This window comes from Fundulus heteroclitus, unplaced genomic scaffold (assembly GCF_011125445.2).
Source record: "Fundulus heteroclitus isolate FHET01 unplaced genomic scaffold, MU-UCD_Fhet_4.1 scaffold_76, whole genome shotgun sequence".
Classification (NCBI taxonomy): Eukaryota; Metazoa; Chordata; class Actinopteri; order Cyprinodontiformes; family Fundulidae; genus Fundulus; species Fundulus heteroclitus.
Genome location: NW_023397208.1, coordinates 1331373 through 1352263, shown reverse-complemented (window position 1 = coordinate 1352263; position 20891 = coordinate 1331373). Strand labels below are relative to the sequence as shown.

At 37.3% G+C, this 20891-nt stretch overlaps 1 protein-coding gene across 3 annotated transcripts in view; it reads right to left on the bottom strand.

Annotated features, from left to right (window-relative positions):
* Window positions 1-20891, bottom strand: part of mdga2a (MAM domain containing glycosylphosphatidylinositol anchor 2a) — a 249857-nt gene that overhangs the window by 21398 nt on the left and 207568 nt on the right. For all 3 annotated transcript variants that reach the window (XM_036134196.1, XM_036134197.1, XM_036134198.1), the window contains exons 11-12: window positions 14228-14376; window positions 3183-3360 (exon numbers count right to left, since the gene is read on the bottom strand). In XM_036134196.1, the coding sequence (XP_035990089.1) occupies window positions 3183-3360; window positions 14228-14376 (327 nt within the window). The remainder of the gene's footprint in view (window positions 1-3182; window positions 3361-14227; window positions 14377-20891) is intronic.

Below are 20891 nucleotides of genomic sequence, written 5' to 3'. Positions count from 1 at the left end.
TGTCTCTCCCCTTTTCTCTTCGGCCCCAGTTTGGCTTCCTCTGCCGAGCCTCCCGTGCCTCTCGCTGCCTTAATTAGCCACAATTCTTTACACTTTTGACTGAATTCAATTTCATTCCGTTCATCTGATTTCAATTCAAGGTTTAGCACGGACCATGGGGGGAAAGTTTGTCTGCTTCCCTGCCTTCCCCTCTTCTCCAATTCTCTTTTCTCCTAACAGCCATGATGAGCTGCAGTGAAGCTGAATTATTTACAACTGCAGCAACACCACTCAGGAAGATCTCAGCAGGCAGTGATAGACGGAAAACAGTTGCGTTATAAAAATGCACATCTCAAGTACCTGGGTATCTGGACGGTACTGTCACCTTTTTTGTTGTAAATCAGTCAACATGGCCCCCAGCTGAAGAATAAATCTGTACTTCCAAACTGTTGGATGTTTCTAAAAATAAATTGCATTGAAAGGTTTATTCACTTGACTTGCCAAGCTGATATACCTACAGTTCCATAAATCTTTATTTGGGTGATCAAAGCATTCTTTTTCGTGGTAAGCCTACAGTCTCACTAGCATCTCGCATATTTTGAGATTTAGTTTTATCTTTGATCTCTATATTTAACCTCAACTGAACCATAAACACTTCTAACATTTTGTACTTGCCTTGAGGCCTCGTGGCCTAATCATAGTGCTTTGTGAAAATATTAAGCTCCCTTAGGTTCCTTTGTGTTTTTTATATTTCTCTAATTTATCATGTAATACAAGATGTCATTAATGTAATTCAAAAGGATATAATAAGTAATGTATCCATATGGATTCTCCTCTTTCAATGGGAGGATGAGAAAAAATCTTTTTTCTCATCCTCCCATTGAAAAACATTTTTTTCCCCAGTTTATCAAAAAGGGGAAGAAGTTCTAAAAACAAACCTGGCTCTTTTTGAATATATAATTGCAACCTTTGTTAAATGATATACTTATGTTAAACACATTATTGGAGGTTTGATTTTGATAGACATACCAAGGCCACAACACTGCCAGGTCATTAAAATCAAGAAATCATATTAATATAAGTGGTCTAATAAAAAGATGCTTAAATGCCCAAACAGTTCAAAAGTCATATCCTGTCCACGAACTTGAAAACATTTAGGACAATATTCTGCGGAGTGAGAAGACAAAATCTAACTTTCTGGACGGTATGCCTCTGATTAAATCTGGTGTGAAAATTACAAACCATTTTAGAGAAAGATTATTATATATCTAATATGTCAGTGGTAGTGTGATAGTCTGAGGACCACTTGATGTAACTTATGGAACCATAAATTCTGCCCTCTTTCAGCAATGATCCAGTGCACACTGGAGAATTTGCCAGAGAAATGGTTGAAGAAAAAAGGTTTTGCTCCGATAAAGCCATTTCACAGCTAGCTGTGGGAGAGGCTAACCACGGTAGGCTTGGTTATTTGCAAAAAAACTATTTTACGCATCATCTTATGTGCACTTCTTTTATTTTGGACACCTTACAACAATGTATTCACCCCATGACATAGTGGGAATAAAGCTTTAATAGAAAACCTAAACATTTCTCTTATCTGGTCAGGTAGACACAGCTGTCTTCCATCTTTGCATCGTGTTTTCTGATGGGTTTGCTTGATTATGTTTAAACTGTTAAGGGACAATTTAACAAGCACTCACAAGGGCAGCGTGTTACACTGCTTTTACGGTGACTCAGACTCCAATGTGGTCTCTTCATTCTTGAAATTTAGTTGAAAAAATTGTTAAAATAGCCAAAATAGTTTTCTTGGACAATATAACTGGTAAATTTAACACATCGTTTGATGCCATGAATTCTGACAAAATAATAGGGTTTTATTTTTGACACAAAGTTCAGACCGATGTATGCATGCATATTAATATGAACAAATCACGTGTCCAGTATGAACTCCAGTCTAAAGGTATGAATCTTTGCTCCGTTTTTGTGCTACCGTGGAAATATCACAGCGCCATACCAAGGCCTAACGGACCCCAGATGTGACGAGTCTCTGGGAGAGTACCGGGCCACGTTGCATGATAAGGAGTGATCTGATTAACATAATTAGTGTACAGGACTAAACTGTCAGCAAAGAAAGACGCTTTTTGCAGTACAGCACAACTTTAGGTAAATATCCTCATTTGTGAGGACTTTGTAAATTTGGTTCAATCCTGGTTATCTTCCATTCTGCAGGTAATTTTAGTGCAGCAAGTTTTTGAAAATGAATTTAAGGGAAGCACTAATCTCATTCAGATGGGAATTTCCTCCGATTCAAACACTTGTTTTCTGTATTTTCACTGGGATGTATACAACATGTCTTCGTGATGCATTATGTTTTATTTCACTGCTGTGATCCTTGATTCAGAGTCTAAGACAAGATGAGCTATCATTGCTCTGTTTGGTCACCACTGAAATAAAAATACCTACGTGTTATTTGAGAAACATTCCTGGAGACACAACAGATCCTCTGGGAGAAAAGAAGAGAGGAAGTAACGGACAACAAAAAAAAAAAAGGTTGCCCGTAGGCAAACTGAGTGCAACAAAACATGACTCATCTCTGACCGGTTTTGTTTGGTCTCATGACCTAAGTGACATGTTTTGAGTCATCTGAGGCTCTGATGTTACGGTGATCTCTCAAGCACGCAAACAACAAGTCAGCCTTTAACCTAGCCAAGGATAAAAAAAACCTGACTCAGAGAATAAAGGTCAGAGGAAGAGATTAGTCAGTTGATCAACATCCATTTGGCTCAAACTGGAAAGGAGCAAAGCACGCTGAAATCAGGCTGTCCTCTCAAGACTTAATGCGTTAGATGCAATTCAAATTACTTTAATGAGTTCACTTTTAACTGGTCCATCCTCATACATATCATGCATAATAGATCCCCATCATGATCACAGAATTGGCTGCTGATACCAAATTGAACTTGTGATATTCACCCATGAATTGATGAACATGTGTCGCTGTACAGAAGCACAAACAGGATCTGGGGTTAATTATGGTCTCAGAGTCACCATTACATCACCATGGACCTATCTTTTAAACCGCACAGTCACACACAGAGGCAGATGCCACTTAGTCTTTCTTTGCCTTCTTTAGCCTGTTTTGATTCTCTTCTCAAGACAACACTTAAAAAAAAGCCACATCTGACACGGTTTGCAACACTTACCACTGTAGGTGATGATCCGGATGGTCGAGTCACCCTCTCCAAAACGAGTGATGGGAGTGAGACGCACCTCGTAAGATTCGGGTTTTATCAGCTCAGTCAGGTTATGTGTCATGAGCTCCCCTTTGCCAATAGTATCTCCCACGGGGATTTCCTGCTCCCACCATCGCTGCAAGCCCACCTGAAGGGGAAAAAAAACAGCAGGAACATTGGATTGTTTTAGCATAAAAGCCAACTTGATTATTTTGACAATTTTACACAATACAGGTCAATATAAAATATGTTTTAAAATCAAGAGCTTAGTTAACAGATAACTATGTGATTAACAAAAATCAGTTTTATTCTTTTCAAAGTTGTATAGTAGAGGCAACGGTCCATAGTTTTCAGGCTCTGTTTTAATGAGTGAACGATAAATAACAGCTATTGCAAATCAGGAGCACAATTGACTTTGACATCACAGCAAAGTCTATTCAGTGCTACTAAACTTTTAAAATAAGAAAAGAAAACCAATGTAAAACTGAAACTGAATCTCAGTTGAAAACATGCAAATTCATTTGAGGCAAGGCTGTTATTTGATTTTCTATTTAAAATTTCATTTCAGAGCCAAACAGTTACAAATACAAAACAATCAACAAACCTAAGATAACCTTTTTTGCCAGATTCTGTTACCCCAATGATTTCAGTGTTTTGTGAAATGTGTATTAAAACTTGTAATGCTATGGAAAATATAAATATGTGGATATCCTATGTTCTCTACCACCCCCACTCCCCGCCTCAACAAAATAAAATCTTCCTAAAGTTCTCAGATGGATTTTTGAACTTGAAGGTTTTGTTGCACTGCAACATAATTTTTCAATTATCAGTTTCTACAGACATTTCAATCACACTGCCATTAACTGCCTTAGAAATAAATTTTAATGAAGCAATAAATGTAACGTTGCTGCTTGCATTAAATGGCGGTTCTAGCCTAGTGGTCAAGCAGAGGAAAGACTTTACATTTAGTTGTGCAATCAAAACTACCAACCATATCTGGATTACCCAGGAGTTGATGGATACCGCCATGTTTGCATCATTCAGACATTTTCTACAGTGCTCTGAAAACCCCTTTTCAACATGGACCTTGAATTTCAAAATTGGCTCTGCAGAGTACTCAGCCTTTCTCCAGTTGACTGAGCCTAGCGATCACACAAAAAATATTGCGTGTTTTTCATCAGCAGGGATACAATACAGCTAATTTAGATTTTGAAAAGACCCCCCCCAAAAAAAAGAGTCTGCTGGGGGTGAAAAGAAACCGTGTTGGGTACATTTTATCTTTAGGAATCAGTTTCCACGGGAATGACCTGCACCTATATAGATAAGTTACTGCTTCTGCATCACAATTGCTGATTATTCATGCTCTCGTCTGCACTAGGAAAAGAAGAGGTGAATTACAGGCCCGGTGCGGTGGAGATGAAGTGAACAGAGGTGTGATAGCTAAGCACCGGAGCCATAGTGTACATGTGAGAAAACAATACTAATGAAGTAATTACTCGGAGTTTGGAATATCTGCAATTATGGGGCTCTAGTTTTCATCACCATTAGCGTCGCAAGTAAATAGAGTGATTCGTCTGACACAGCTAATTACACTTGTCCCTACCTATCTGAACATTTTTACCTTCCACTTAAGTTAAAAAAAACATGGCTGCTAATTGCTATAAATTACACAGCGTTGGTCTGGGCATCTGTGTCCGGGTGTTTTCTCAAACTCTCAAATGAAAGAGGGTGCAATTTTTTGAGAAAAAGTATCCTTTTTAGTGGAAGGAAAACAACTTAACTATGTGTTTCCCTTGCTTGCCAGCTATGATACATTAAAATGTTTTCAGTGGTGTATATTTTGGCATGTCATTAAATCACTGACAAAAAAATGTAAACAGACTCCACAGAACAAAAACTTTTGTGATGTGTCGTGAACATTTAGAGGCACTCAGCCACTCACAGGCCCCCCCAAAGATACCCCCACAGCATTACAATACACCTAGCAGATTGGACCCATTGATGGATCTATGGTGTCTTGTGGTTTAAGGCCAAATGCTGACCCTAGCATGTCATTGTTGCAGCTGAGGTCGAGATTCATTGGGCCAGTCAATGTTTTTCCACCTGCTACTGTCACATTTAAGTGACCTTGTAAAAATTATAACCTTGTTTTCTTGTGCTTAGCCGTGAAGAGTGACACTTGGTGGAGTCTTCTGCTGCAGCTCCTTTAAGATTTGATGTGTTTTTAAAACATGTGGTCATTTGAATTACTGTTGCCTTTCTAAATCGAACAAGTCTGTCTCAGTCTTGAAAATTACATTCTTTCTAAGTTTTTCTTGAGTAGCTCCAAAACCACTCATGGGTGGAGCAAAGGCACACTGGAAAACAACAACTACAGTAAATTAATAGTAATTCAAAAGCAAAAGCTTGAAACAGAAACTGCACATCAAAAATGTAATCATAAAATAAAATTATCCCTAATCTAAAACTAATACCGAGCTTTAAAGGTGTGGCAGCTACAGAACAAAAGTTCCCTTTTGCCCAAAAAAAACAAAAAGCAGAGGAAAGGGGGAAATATAAGCAAAACAATCAGAATTTACAAGTTAAGATTTCTGGATCAGATAAGAACATTTCAGTTTTAAAAAAGATCCTTAAGAAAGTAAATGATAAAAAAAATCATATCTTTTAATGATAGATTTAGTTATGCACTGGCTAGTAGTCTATTTTACCGACAGTACTTGTTAGTTTTTTTATTTATGTAGATTTTGTCTAATCTTTGAATAAAATTGCAAAAATTGTCACAAATGTATGCTGGGTGAAAGGGGGTGAACAAAATAAAACTATTAATCGTTGTTGCTTCATTTATGTCCCCTTTTAAATACTGACCTTTATGCTGTCTAAAATAAAGTTTACGGAAAAATGTTGCATCATGAACGGTAACAACAGTATTCCTTGAGGTTATTAAATGATTTTTTTGTCCATTTTATTATAAAAGCAATCTGTTTTCCATCCACAACATCAGCCCTCTTACATTCAGAGCTGTTGTTATTACGCCTCAGAAGTTCTCGAGTTTTCTTCTTGTTTGCAGCCATCGTGGTCCTTGACAGTCGCTCTACTAAGTGAGAGTTGAAAACAATAATCTTTTGTTTGCCAAGCACAGGCACACAAAACGTGTCCTCACATGGATGCCAATGGAAAGGCTTGTGGCAGAATTTGAATGTGTGAGTTGCTCTTAACGTCCCATTCAGAGAGCACAGCATCAGTTCAGGCAGAGATGACTAATGTTACTTTTAAATTGCCAGCTTCACTCCATCATCACAATGTTGAGCTCTTCAGCTGCTTTTTGGCAACCAGCTAATCATAATGCCTTATGTGAGCATTCACAGTCAGCCTGACCTTCATGCTTTTCATGTTCAGTGTTGTGCCATCACTTAAGTACATGTGGTTGATTTATGTTTTATTAATTTCATGTAGAGGACGTTCACCAATGTGTTTATACATTGGCTTAGAAAAATGTTTCAGACACATGTGGCCTCGAGGGACAGGCTGGACAAATAAACTCAGATTTTACAAAGACAGAAGGCTGCTAAGAATGAGAAAGTTTAGGCAGAGGTTCAACTAAAGTTCGAACCAAAGAACATTTAGACAAAAGTAACAAGGACAAGATGGTGAAAACGGAAAGAAAACAAAAGACTGACTAACCTAGAAAAACCACAGCTCACAAAAATGAAAAGATTGAAAAAAAACCCAAACACAACTATCATCGTCTGTATTTCACGGCAACTTGGAATTTCTGATTTTGAAACAAAGACAAAAGCACAAAAAAATCCTAAGAACAGTTCAGATACTTTTATTGGCAAAGTGGATAAATTTGCAATTTATGCATTGAACATTGCCTCTGATTAGAAGGGCGGTACTTAAGTGTCTTCTACAAATAATCTGACAAAGCCTGTTTTATAAGATTTTTAAACTGTATCTACTTTTAATATCACTTCACTGAGGTTCATTTTGAAAAGATTCCTTTCATACAATCCACAGTATTGCCTGGATCAACAGTAGATTAGTTTGCATTTTTAAGTAGGATGATGGTAATAATGTAGGATTAAACAAACTACACATCAAACAAAAATTGGTAGAATACTATTAATTTTTGGAGGAGTGGCTATTAACAGGAAACAATTGCCCAGCAGCTCAGTCACATGAATAACTCTCAGGGACTACTTAATATATTACATTTATCTGTTTAAATTATAGCTATGAAGCCAAAGTCAGGAAGAGGATAATAAATTACCGCATAAACTGCTGCCTTTCTAACTTCTTGTAGCATCTAGCTGGGCTGCAAGGCTAACCCCAATTTGGATACAACCAGGAACAAAACAGAGATTTTTCATTTTAGCTGTTATTTATTTATTATTTTGTGGCACTTGTGGAATTGAAAGGCTGCCATGGGACGGCCAAACAGAAAATTCAGGCCTCCGTACATGGGTGACACGCTCCTCCCCTGCGCCAGCTGTTGTTTTTTCTATAACAATACAACGGTTAATATCTTTGTAAGCATCGTCACTTCCAAAAATGCACTAAAGCAACTACTGCTGCTGAAGTAATATTACTGTTAAAGGTATAGTGGAGATTTTTTTTCTGGAAATGTAGGTAAGAAACACCCAAATCCCTTTTTGAATAAATGTTCATTCACAAGACCATCGTACCTTCTACGGTTTGCTTCTTGCAACTGTGAACCATTTTCAAAGTATACGGTGAGAATGAATGGCTAACGCCAAAGCTAACTGGACGTATAAGCACTAGAAGTGTGCATGTGCAGCCAGCAAGCGGAAACTAACAAGGAACGAGCACGCACACTGAATATTTCTTATCAGCAGCGACACACCGAGCTCCTGGACATTTCTGATTGATCCCACTTCCAGCAAAAATCATGGCATTTTGACAAAAATAGGCAACAATGCTGAATAATTGCAAAACTTTAACACAACGATGATAAAAAAAAAATTAATTCAAGATGCCCATTTAAAGTATTTATTCAAGTATTCACAAAAAAATTGAGGACTGTAGTAAAATCTATAATCTACGGAAGCGTATTGCTGCCACTGGACAAAATATTTTTTTTGTTGCTTATCTTGTATAAACATGATAATTATCTTGTATAAACGTGATCTTATGTTGTATAAACATGATAATTATCTTGTAAAAACGTGATAATTATCTTGTATAAACATGAGAATTATCTTGTAAAAACGTGATAATTATCTTGTATAAACATGATAATTATCTTGTATAAACATGATAATTATCTTGTAAAAACGTGATAATTATCTTGTATAAACATGATAATTATCTTGTAAAAACGTGATAATTATCTTGTAAAAACGTGATAACTTATCCAGATGGTGGCGCTAGTATGCTTTTAGTCTGACATCTGTTAAAATTTCTCGACCCCAGGGGTGTGGAACGAAGATGGAGGAGGAGGCTGACACTACGCGTGTATATTAATCCTGGACCTAATTTCTTGTGGCATGTTGACTCCTATGATAAACTAAAGCCGTTTGGTATCTATATTAATGGGGCAATCGATGGCTTTTCCAGGCAAATTGTATGGCTCCATGCTTTTTCCACAAGCAGTGATCCTAAAATTATACCTGGATATTTTATAAAAGAAGTTGAGACGAGGATGGGGACCCCTGTTCGAATCCGCGCTGATTTTGGAACTGAAAATGTCACGCTGGCAGAAATGCAGAGGTTCCTACGATGGAGTGCTGATCGCTCCTCCATTAACTGCTTTATTTCTGGTTCCAGCAATCATAATCAGCAGATTGAAAGCTGGTGGGCTTAACAAGGCAAAACTTCTTCTTTTCTTCTTTTTAAATTAGTCTTGCGGTCAATACAGACTAAAAGCATACTAGCGCCACCATCTGGATAAGGTATCACGTTTTTACAAGATCATTTTCACGTTTTTAAAAGATAATTATCACGTTTTTACAAGATAATTATCATGTTTATACAAGATAATTATCACGTTTTTACAAGATAATTATCATGTTTATACAAGATAATTATCACGTTTTTACAAGATAATTATCATGTTTATACAAGATAATTATCACGTTTTTACAAGATAATTATCATGTTTTTACAAGATAATTATCATGTTTATACAAGATAATTATCACGTTTTTACAAGATAATTATCATGTTTATACAAGATAATTATCACGTTTTTACAAGATAATTATCATGTTTATACAAGATAAGATCACGTTTATACAAGATAATTATCATGTTTATACAAGATAAGCAACAAAAAAAATATTTTGTCCAGTGGCAGCAATACGCTTCCGTAATAATCTTTAAAATATTTGTTTAGTATAATAATGCACAAGAACATGAATAGTAAAAAAAAAACATATTTTATGATGTGTCTTGGGTACTGGTTTTGTCAGCATGTGTGCTCATAAGCTCCAGGCAGATGGAGGTCCCTAAAACTACTCTTGAGAAAAGAAAACACATCAGCTTGTCCCTTATTTCAAAATGAAAAGTGCTTCAGCTTACAAATACAATGAAATAGTCAGCTTCAGGACATTTTAAATCATAAATGTACTGACTTTAGATTTTGCACCTTTGTCTTGGTTCTGCTAAATTGAGTCATCTGTCCTGTATCAAGCTTTTTCCCTCTGCATTTTGTCATTTGTTATTTTTTTGTGGGCCTGGTGGCAACTTCAAAAAACATTAGTAGTGTTCAAAGTCAGCCAATGAGCCAGAAGCCACATGAGAATAATCAAATGGATGGTGTCATGTTAGACAGGAGCCAATCTGTTGTGGATTACCAGCATGTAATTAATATGGCCTCTATTGATCTCCTTGCTCATCCCGACATGTCAGATCAATCCAAGGAGACAAAGCAGAGGCAGGAGGGTGTGCTGTTTTCACACGGCAATGATGTGTCATACAAGCGTGGAGAACAGTGTTTGTCAAGTTTTATTAATTGTGGTTGAAGTGATCCCTAAAATGCTTGAAAACTCACTTGCAGGTGTAAGCTCTGCTCAGTTTTACAGTGGGAAAGGAATGCAATTGTTGCACAAGTATGTTGGCTTGAACTAACATACTTGCTAAAATCAATCTCCAGGAAAAATACAGAAACATTTCTTGTCAAATCAGTTTGAAGTGAAAATACAAGCTTTGTATAAGTGCAACAAGATTCCAAGAAAAATACAGTCATATAATTGTGCTGTGGAGCGAAACCTGCAGAACAGTTGCATAGAACTATGAAAGGCTAATCAGAAACACTGCCACTGTGTGGGGGGGAAGTTTGATGATTTGATAGCAGGAAGAAATATACTTTGTTAGAATGTTTCTTTAACATTTGACTGAAAAAAAAATCTAAATAAACTTTCATGAATACAACTGTGCTCCAACTGTTCAGCTTGAGGGTGGAGAGATCTTACAGGTATAACAGGGTCTAGCTAAATTTCCCCCTCTAGTGGAAGTCTGTTACAAAACGTATAACTTTGTTGGGCTTGACTATCACTGAAGCTCCAACATTTTTGTTGCAGGATGTTTGGGCACTTGGAAGGAATAAAAAATAAATCATGAAAGAGTGAAAGGCAAAAACATTTTAAAAGTACTGGAAGAAAATATTGCAGCGGGGCCAACAGCAATAAGGTTAGCAATCTGTAGCTCATAATCCCAAACACCTGTACCAGTCAAATCTGAACTGGATTTTTTTAACACTGCCTACAAACTCTTTGAAACACAGTTTATGATTTGTTTGATCTTTATGTTGATAAAAACACTTAAAATGGTAAATGGTAAATGGCTTGTACTTGTATAGCGCTTTAACTAGTCTTGACGACCTCCAAAGCGCTTTACACTACAGTTCAGTCATTCACCCATTCACACACACAATCACACCCTGACGGTGGTGAGCTATGTTAGTAGCTACAGCTGCCCTGGGGCAGACTGACAGAGGCGAGGCTGCCATGCACCGGCGCCACAGATGGTGCATAAAAAGGGCAATTTCTCAGGCCCCGTCCCCAAGGAGACAAGATTAGTATTTCCGCAAAGGTCCTTTGTCGTTTAACTTCGCCTCCCTCTATAACTCACATATGCATTATTCTCACAAATGATAACAAAGATGGTGCTGTCCAGTGCTGTGCCTTTGTTGGGGCTGTTAGTATCGTCTTCGGACTCTTCCTTTCTAGCTCGGACACAGGAGACACGATGCGTCTCCTGTGTCCGATCCCCCACAACGGTGCTGTGTTAACTTCACGAGTTGTCTGCTCCGCGCATGCCTGGTGGTTTTTGCATGTTTCCTTGGCAGTCAGTGTCACAGCGCCACCAATGGGCCCAGCATGCCACTACAGCCTTTTCTATCCAATATAATGAACTAATATTTTATTTTTAATAGAGGAAACCAATATTCCACTGGGAGTCAAATATTATACTACGATCAAAATGTGTTTTTAAAATCTACAGGATACCTTAAGCAACTTTTTTTATTTGTCATTACAAATACAATTTCCCAAATTAAACAAAAGTGAAAGTCTTTGCACTGGTCTGAATAACAACAGTCCAAGTTTAATGTGAGACACATGCCAATGAATCGTAAAGTAACTTTTCTAATCAAGTGGTTATATAGAGTAATATAAAATTGGATCAAGCCAGTGTATGTGATTTAGTATGGTAGGCGCATCTAGCAGAAAGAAAATCATGCTCCAGAACCAGAGAAGAAGATTCTGAAGCCAGGCTGCAATTTCAAAACAAGGGCAGATGTCACACTTTTCTACTGCATCTTTGACAGATGCGGTGATTTATGCTTTGTGTGTCTGGCTGGTGCATGCCTTTCAGCTACAGCTTTATTCCCATTTCCCCTCCAGTCAGACTGTTTCTGACGAGGGCACTGGGCGATAACACAAAGCAATCTGTTATAAAGGTATAAGGTTCACCCATACCCGGTATTAATTCAGAGGCAGTGGGGGGAAATGATCATAATTCTCTGGGAATGGCAGGGGGAGCTGCTGCTGGATCTATAAATAGATTTAAGTGGTGTAGTGAGCATGTGAGCTTTCTTTACTGCACCAGTCACAGCCAGTCTGGGGGTATCTCTGCTTTTTTTTATTTACAAAAGGAGCCTTTACTCCCACATGTTTCTGTTTCATCCCTTGTTTTCTTCTGCTGCACACTGCAATGAAACTTTAGCTGCTTTCTGGCTCCAACTTTTCCAAAATATGCAACATGTTTATAAAACACATTTAATCATCACTTTAAATCTCTTCTAAACACTGAACGACAATTAGTCACAGAAAAAAAATGAAGTGTTGTAAGCTTTAGAAATTAATATACTATGGAAGACAAAATTAAGTAATGAGCTTAGGTTAAGAAGACACACAACTGCTTTCTGTTTTGTTATCAATAAGTAAATGCAAATATTAACATGTTAGCAGGGGACTGATTTGCAAAGCCTTAATACGTGCAGATAATTGGCCTAGATGTTTTGAAACAATTGGACATTATTTGCACGTTTTCACACAAAATGCCCTGTAACAGCAATATTGTTTTTACTGAGCACGCCAACTAAGGTAAATAGGCAAATAAATGCTTTGCTCAACACAAACACAATCTTAGAAAGTGTTTTGAAGTCCACAGTTCCTTCAGGGTGTGGAGTGAATATGATTTTTTACTATGCATTACCAACACAAGCGAGGATGTTTGCTAATCCTGAGCGGGAATGAGATAAATTCAGAATTGCAGCTTGCATGCATTTTTTATTTGTGCCTTGCTTTTCATGTTTGGTTTTCCTTTAATCATCATCCAAATGTATAAATCCTAAATGCAAAGTCAACATTAACCTGCAATTCTAAGCCCAATGCCATGTTTGCAGCTGTACCTCAAAAGATATATGTATATTTAGGATGAATGTTCTCTACTTTGACATTGGAGGAAAGAAGGAGAGAGACAAAGGAACCAAGGGAGGAAGGTAAACATTGATTGCCCAGAGAGAAAATGCAACCTTCCCATCCATCAATGTGGCCTGCCTGTCATCTGTGGAGTTTGCAGGAGAAGCAGGGAAAACAAGAGGAGTGCGTGCTAATTCTCACTGCGGGGCTTCACTTCCACCTCTGTGATGGGAAGCAGAAACAGAGGCAGTTCGAGAAAACTGCAGTATACTGCTCCTAACATGTTAACAGCTTCCACCAAGCATAATGAGACAAACAATGGGGAGGGAAAAAAAAAAAAAACTATATGCGTAGCTCTGTTAATAGGTCACAATAAGCAAACAGTCAAACACTTCTATTTCATGTTGAATTTGGCACCAGAAATAGTTTTTGCGACTACAACGCGGAAAATAACCCTCTCCAGTGAAAGGTCTGAAAAGAAGCTGAGCAACACGGTTGATGTCAGAGACTATTGCCCATAAAATTGGAACAATTTTGTTTTCAGATACATGCCTCTTTTTATTTTTGCTTAATATTCATTGTGATACGGTTGAAAGAAACCGAAAGTTTTGGGAGGATATACATTTGGCCTAGTAAACAAATAAATAGAAGAATCTGTCAAAAGAACAACTATTGGATGTGCTCTCCCTAAAACTGGACTTTACAGAGCAATGGCAAAAAGAGATCCATTGCTGATAGAAATGAACAAGAAGTTGTGTTTGCAGTTTGTCACAAGCCATGTAGGGTACAAAGAGTATTTGTAGAAGAATGTGTTTTTGGTCAGATGGCACTGCAGAGCACCTCATTGTCGCCATGAGATACGTTGGTGGCAGCATCATGCTTTGGGGGATGCTTTAGCAGGGGCAGGAAAGCTGGTCAGAGAGTTAAAAAAATTGGATGGAGCTAAATATGCAACAATCCTGGAGAAAAACTAGAAAAGACCAGAGGCTGTCCATATGTGCTACATTGTGTTAGAATGAAAACATTAAAATGTATGGTTGGAATGTGGCACAGTGGGAAAAAGTTCAAGAGGCATTAAAACTTTCACAAGACAATGAAAGTGTTTTTTTCCCACCATCTTTGCATTCTTACCTGTCTGATCCCGAGTCTGTAGGCAACGATGCGGTCCACAGCACCGGGGTTCATCTGGGTCCACTGCAGCTTGAAGCCGTAGACTCGGGGTCTGTTCTGCCACAGTGGACTGTAGGTATCGTAGTAAAACTCTGGAGGGTAAGCTTTACCTAAAGGCAGGGACAAGACGATAAACATTTAAATATCATGTTTATTTAAAACACTTGTTGATCATTAAATTCTCATTTGTTCAGGATTTCAGCAGTTGGGGAGCAGTGCTTTCTGTGTGAGAGTCTCTCTCTTTTTTTTTTTGTGGGCTCTGGGCTGTTTACTTTTGCTGCCATTTATAACACACTGAAGAGAAAAGACCCCAAAGCCAAAATAATGCCTCTTTAAAGTTCCCCAGAAACTGCTTGCAGAGTGCTATTTCCTTCTTCAGATTTATTTAGCTCCTGATAGGCCAGAGGGGCATAGCATCTTTGAAAAATCCGACTCTGGTTTAATCTTGTCAGCGTAGGTGTTTTGATCATACAAAACCTTCTATTCTGCTAAAGCTTCAGTAAAAATCAAACTTTTGTTTAAACATTTTTATTTGCCTTCCATGTTAAGAGAGAGTCATTTTTTAACATTATAAAAATTTCTATTACCATTAAGAACAAATAAAAAACAATCAAATTATGGACCACATGCTTAAGAGGAGAAAATCTATAGAGCCCGACATTTTACACACAAAGACTGATTTCATTTGCTCATAAATTATAGTAGCTAAAAAATATTGACTGTTAAACTGGGTATTGTTTATCAACTCAACAAAAAAGTTGCAGAACATATCACAACCCGTTTGCCTGGATGCAATGTATGCAGCTATGTTTTTTTATGTGTAGCTTTTTGGTCTTGAAATCAAATATGTTGAAAACAACTGAATTAATTAAAATAATTTCCAATGCTTCATCAGAACAACAGGAAACCCATTTTTATAGAGTTGGAAAAACAACATTTTCACTACAGTTAAAAATGTAACCCTTTAAAACAAAATAAAAAAAACCCACATAGATCAAGACCAATAGTTTACATTTGCGCTGACTAATTAATATGAATGTAATATGGGGTAACATTTTACTTCTTTTTATTTACAACATTAGATCATTTTAGAATATTTAGTGAGGGAGTCAGAAAGGGTCTTCTGCTATACATATGGTTCTCAAACTGTGATACAAACACCACTGAAATGCTTTTAAAGGACTAATAAGACATCCTTGTGTCAATTATTTACATCAAATTAACAGTGATAAGGGGTTTAAGCACACTGACTTATATTTCAGACATAAACGTCTCAAAAAAGATGTACAATGGAGAACATTTTAAGAAACCCAAGTGTGAACTGAAGTGGTAAATGTGCTGGTGGGTCGTTATGGTTCCAGTTAGCCCTGAAAAACTTGAAACTGGAAATGATTTCGCACTCAGCTAACTCATGTTCTACTTGCATGTTGGAGATCTAGGAAAATCTGCCAATTGAAAATCTAACTAACTTTCTAAATTCTATTAGCAAAATACGCTAATAACAATGATTTATGTGCTGTTAGTAGTATTCAGTACTGTAGCAGCATGATCACTAAAGTCGTACAAAACTGTGTGAAAGTTTAACGAAAGGTCTCAAAGTCGTTAATATGAATTTTACAGCTTTCAGTCAGCTAGCAGCCATATAGGATTTAGAGTGTATGATTGGTAAGAAGGCTCCCAATCTGACGATGGCTTTATTTTTATAAGTGTCCTATTTTGGCATTTCTGGCATCAGAAGTATATACAACATCTACTCCCACTTTACACCCTGCTGCATGATTGTTCTCAGTGAAGCAATAAGTTAGCATTTCAAGCTACAGAGATGCAACTGAGTCTCTTTGTTCTGTCTGTCTTTTCAAACTATTCTTATAACACCGACGCAAGGAAAGTAAAACACAAATGTGATGTAATGAGTCCAAACTGTGAGATACATTTCTCTAGTCTTTGGCCTCCCTGCTAGCAAAAACATATTTCATACAGTAACATTGTAAACTCTGTTCTACCTAGTCAATTAAAATGTATTGTATTTTTTACACAATGGTGGCTCAAACTGAATAATAGATAATAATTTAAAACCCTTCTTTTTTCTAGCCTTGGATGTCATTTCTGTTAATTGAAGAAGTCGTGGACTTGTTTATTTGTACACATTCTAATCAAGATCGAGCAACAAACTCAGAGGATGACATCCCATAGAGGGACTGGAAATCCACCTCGGTGACATGCTCTGCTGTGTTTGCCCTTGTCATTTGGGCTTGTTTATTGCAGGATGACAACACCCAGAGCACATGATTTTAATGGCCATGGAGAAGTTGAGCTGCCATTGTTAGAGCACAAAGCCAAACAGGGATTTCATCGAGTCATGTAGAGATTCATAAAGTAGCTTGTGGATAAGTAAACTGGATATATACTTGATATAATGATATGGTCACAGTTAAATTCAAATTTAACACTCAACACATTAAATGAGTGTGTTGGGCTTTTGACGGACTGGAAAACTGTCTAACATCATTAATCCATATTCCAGGACAGTGTAAAAGAGTCTCCTAGGCTCATACAAAACCAGTGAGTTTTTGTTGTTTTTGTTTTCAGAATAAAAGTGAAGGGAGAAGATAAAAAGAGGAATTTAGTTAACAAGCACCACTGGACACCTCCTAAATTGGTTCACCTCAAACCTCAAGAGAAATGTTGCCCATAAAGACAAAAAGGGCGGAAATAGGTACTATTGGGTCTCTTCTTCATTTTGTAATGTGATAGTGTTTTCTAGGAAAGCAGTCCCTTGCAAAAATAATCATGCTGTGTGAACTTACTTTTTACACTTTGTCCCGTTAGAACTGCATGTTATTACAAAAAAGGGTTACTGAAATGTTATGTGCTAGATCAACACAAGGTACTGCATAGTTACCAAGTGGAATGAAAATGATGTTTTGGAATATTTCTTAACACATAAGAAATATGAAAATGTGTCTTGTGCTTATTTATTCAGACCCCGGACACAATATTGTGGAAACCACCTTTCACTGCAATTATAGCTGCAAGTCTTGTGAGAGTCTGTTTCTACCATCTTTGCACATTGGATTTTTTTATTTTTATTTTTTGCCTATTCCTTCAGGAAAAAAAGCTGAAACTCAATTTGATCAGGTTTCCAGTCCTAACATAAAGACAGATAAGTGCAGACTTTGACTGGGCCAATTTTTACATTTTGTTAAGAAAAAACATTCCCAACCACAATCCTGTCCACTGTTTCTTTACGGGGTTTTCAGGGTGTTTTTTAGTTGTCTGCTCCAGTTTTCAGGTCTTCATTTAGAAAAAAGCAACACCCATGTGTAATTTTTCTCCCACTCCATACATACTTCTTCCATATTGCTTTAGGTCTCTTGGCATCCTCGCTGACCAGTTTTCATTTTTTTTAATTGTAAGAGACATTCAGTTGTTAGTCATCTGACTGCTGCACTGTATGTTCTCTACTTGAAAATGGCAGTCTTGACTGGGTTCCATGGTCAATATAATGCCTTGGAATTGATGTTTTACTCTTCTAACTCACACCTTTTTGACTATTGATCCCTCTGGCAGATCATAGCTTTGGCTATAAGGTGTAACAGAGAAAATATCAGGAAAAGCAGGTGTAGTGTACAAGTGATTGTATTTACTGATGTTTCTTAATGTTTATGTTTTTAGTTACTTTACTTTTCTTTTAGCCGACACTTTGTAATCTATGTCTTAAAAAGGTGGTATATAAATTGGTTTCTACTTATTTATTCACTAACTTAGTGTGTAGACTTTTCATAATAACTGTAAGCTCTGTAAATTTACCTCAAAAGAGCAACGCATTTGTCTGACTTTAAGAAATATATACAGGTTTTCTGCCTTTAAAAGCAAATAAAAATTTTTGTACTAACTAGAAGTGTTCAAATGTCGCACTAAGGGTCATTTTTATAACTTTGATACTACAAAAGATAAAGCAACACTTAAGTAATCACAGATAAACCATTCTGTGTAACACCGAGTTGTTAACATAGAATTTCATCAATTCTTTGAATACAGTAGAAACAAGCAAACACTCCATGCGTAATTATTGAAAATTACAAGATTTGATGTTTCCTGCAGCCTCTAAATAGTTTAATCAATTCTCTTAATAACCCAACAAGTCAAAGCTGCACAAACAGTGGGTTTTGTTCTGCATTTTAGACAATAAATCAGCTTAATGATGCTTTGGGCAGCCTGCTGCAGATCGCTTGGCCTTTACATGGATAGAGGTATTTAAAATAAAAAAGAGGGAAAGAAACAGTGATGCTGAAGAAAATAACATTCATTCGTCATCTTGATAAAAATCACTCAGAGAGGAAAACAAATAGGTGCTGGCAAGCGAATCTGTGCTGATCATTAAACAACGTAATTTATATACAAATACTTAATGGTTTAGTTTGAGGTAAGAAACACACTTCAAAAGGTCATTGCTGGTCTTCTGGTGGTTAAAGCTAACTGATATAACTGATGATGCCGTCATACAAGCTGCCTCCACATCTCCCCGAGATGAACCAGAAGAGCACACAGATGCACAAACAAAAATAAACACGTTCACAGAAACGAAAAAGAATTCGAATGTGGGGATAATTACTGTCTGCACCTCACTAAGCTCTGTTTTGCTGCATTGAACCAGCTGTGTTTACAGCACACTGTACAGCAAGTGTTACATAAGCCTGCCTAGAAGATAGTGACAGATAGTGCTGGAAAGAAAAAGAAGATGCTGCAATTTGCTGCAGAGCAAAAGTGAAGAAAGGTTAATTAAACAGACTCTGAGAATCCCACAGAGACTCTACTTCGGGAACGCGTGAATCAGTCTTATTTTGCACAAATGTATATTGTTCCTGACATTCGTAGTAACTCAAGTTATATCCCAACATTTTATTGTTTTCTTCTTATCATTTTGAGGAAAGATATGTCAAGAAGAAATTTCTTGCAGCACAGTCAGGAGTATTTTTTTTTAAATTCATTCAAATATTAAGTCGAATAAAGCAAAATGGACCGACTTCCTAATCACACATTATGTGTGGTAAAGCACATTACCTAACCCACTTAGGCTACTTGAAATGGGTAACTCTGGGTGGGAGACATCAAACATAAAGCATAGAGGGCTTAATTGATTTTTTTAAATCCTCTTTATAACACCATAACCAATGCAGTGATTCATAACAGCTCAGTACAGACCTTCAGGCAAGAAGTTGACCTTATTTGCAGACTTATTTTTCATTTTAAAGGGTTTACATGCGTGTTTTCATCTTCAGGAAGACATTGTACTGCAGTTACTGTGGAGGTATGACGTTTAGAAGTTTGCAATATAGAAGTAGTGTTAACTTTTGAATGCACAGCAGAACCAAACAGAAATACTCACCGGCCGACAAAAAAAGAATAAAGAAATGGTTCTAAAGACCATGCATAAGGAAAGCTATACTGGTTCTCCCGCACTCTGCTGTTTTGACATAGAAATGCTAACATCCCTTTTTTAAATAAAAATAACCATAAACAAATAGTTAACCTTTATATGTCAGGTTTATTTCTTATTCTGTGTTATTTTTGCTCTTCTCTCTCTAGTCCTTAGTGAAAACACAGCAGCATGTAGCAGCCCTCGAAGCTTTGAGCCACTCGGCCCGTGTTGTGGTTGCAACACAGGCCAGGCTGTTGGTAAATTGACAAAGATCATTCATCTCCAGTTTAAAGCAAATTGGATCATGCATGTGTGATTTAGAGCCAAACGTATATAAATAGCAATGTTTTGAAATTGGCCACTCCATCACGTCCACACTATCCAGCCAACAGTTACTGTTAAGAGTATGATTCAACATCAACTTGTTCTGTGGGAGTGTAAAATTAGAGCATCCACTAGTGAAACAATAACTTCCTGTTCTAAGTGGGTGGGGCTAGAGTGATGTCATCAAAATAGCATATGCATGTAGCAAGGGTTGAGGTGACTCCAAGAAAGTTTGGTGCTACTGTGACCTGTGTATTGAACTATTACAGTTTGGTCTTTTATGGTGAGAAGTCAGAATCTGAGGCTTGGCCACGCCCACATGCGATCATGCAGCAAAATGCTTTTAAAACTATAATGAGTCATAAGTATGTAAGTCAAAAGCTGTAGGAATTGGCTTAGATACAGAGTTAAACAGACAAAATGTCTGACTTCCTGTGGGATTTAGACCATTGCCCCAAGAGACTTTTTTTCTGTCCTGAGATGTTGCATATGTGTACAAAATTTCATAATTCTCAATCAAAGCATGGCTTGGGGCTGATTCTTTTATACTGCTAAGGAGGCGCTGTGGAGGAATTAGGCCACTCCCTTTATATATTTCACTAGATATCTCTTGGTGGCTAGACAAAGGTAGACCATGTTGAATTTGGTGCTGTTCTGATGAAAAATGTAGAAATTAGACCCAGTTGTATGGCCATGGCATGACTTCATGCCTCTGCCATGGCCACACCCTCCAGCCAAAAGTTTAGGTGGTGGAGACCATCTTAAATCATTTCTTTTTATCTGTCACTGGGGACATTTTCACATTGATTAGGTGAAGGGGGTCAACTATGGACCTGCCAAAGTACGACATTACAAATCCTGTTCTCAGGGTGTGGGGCT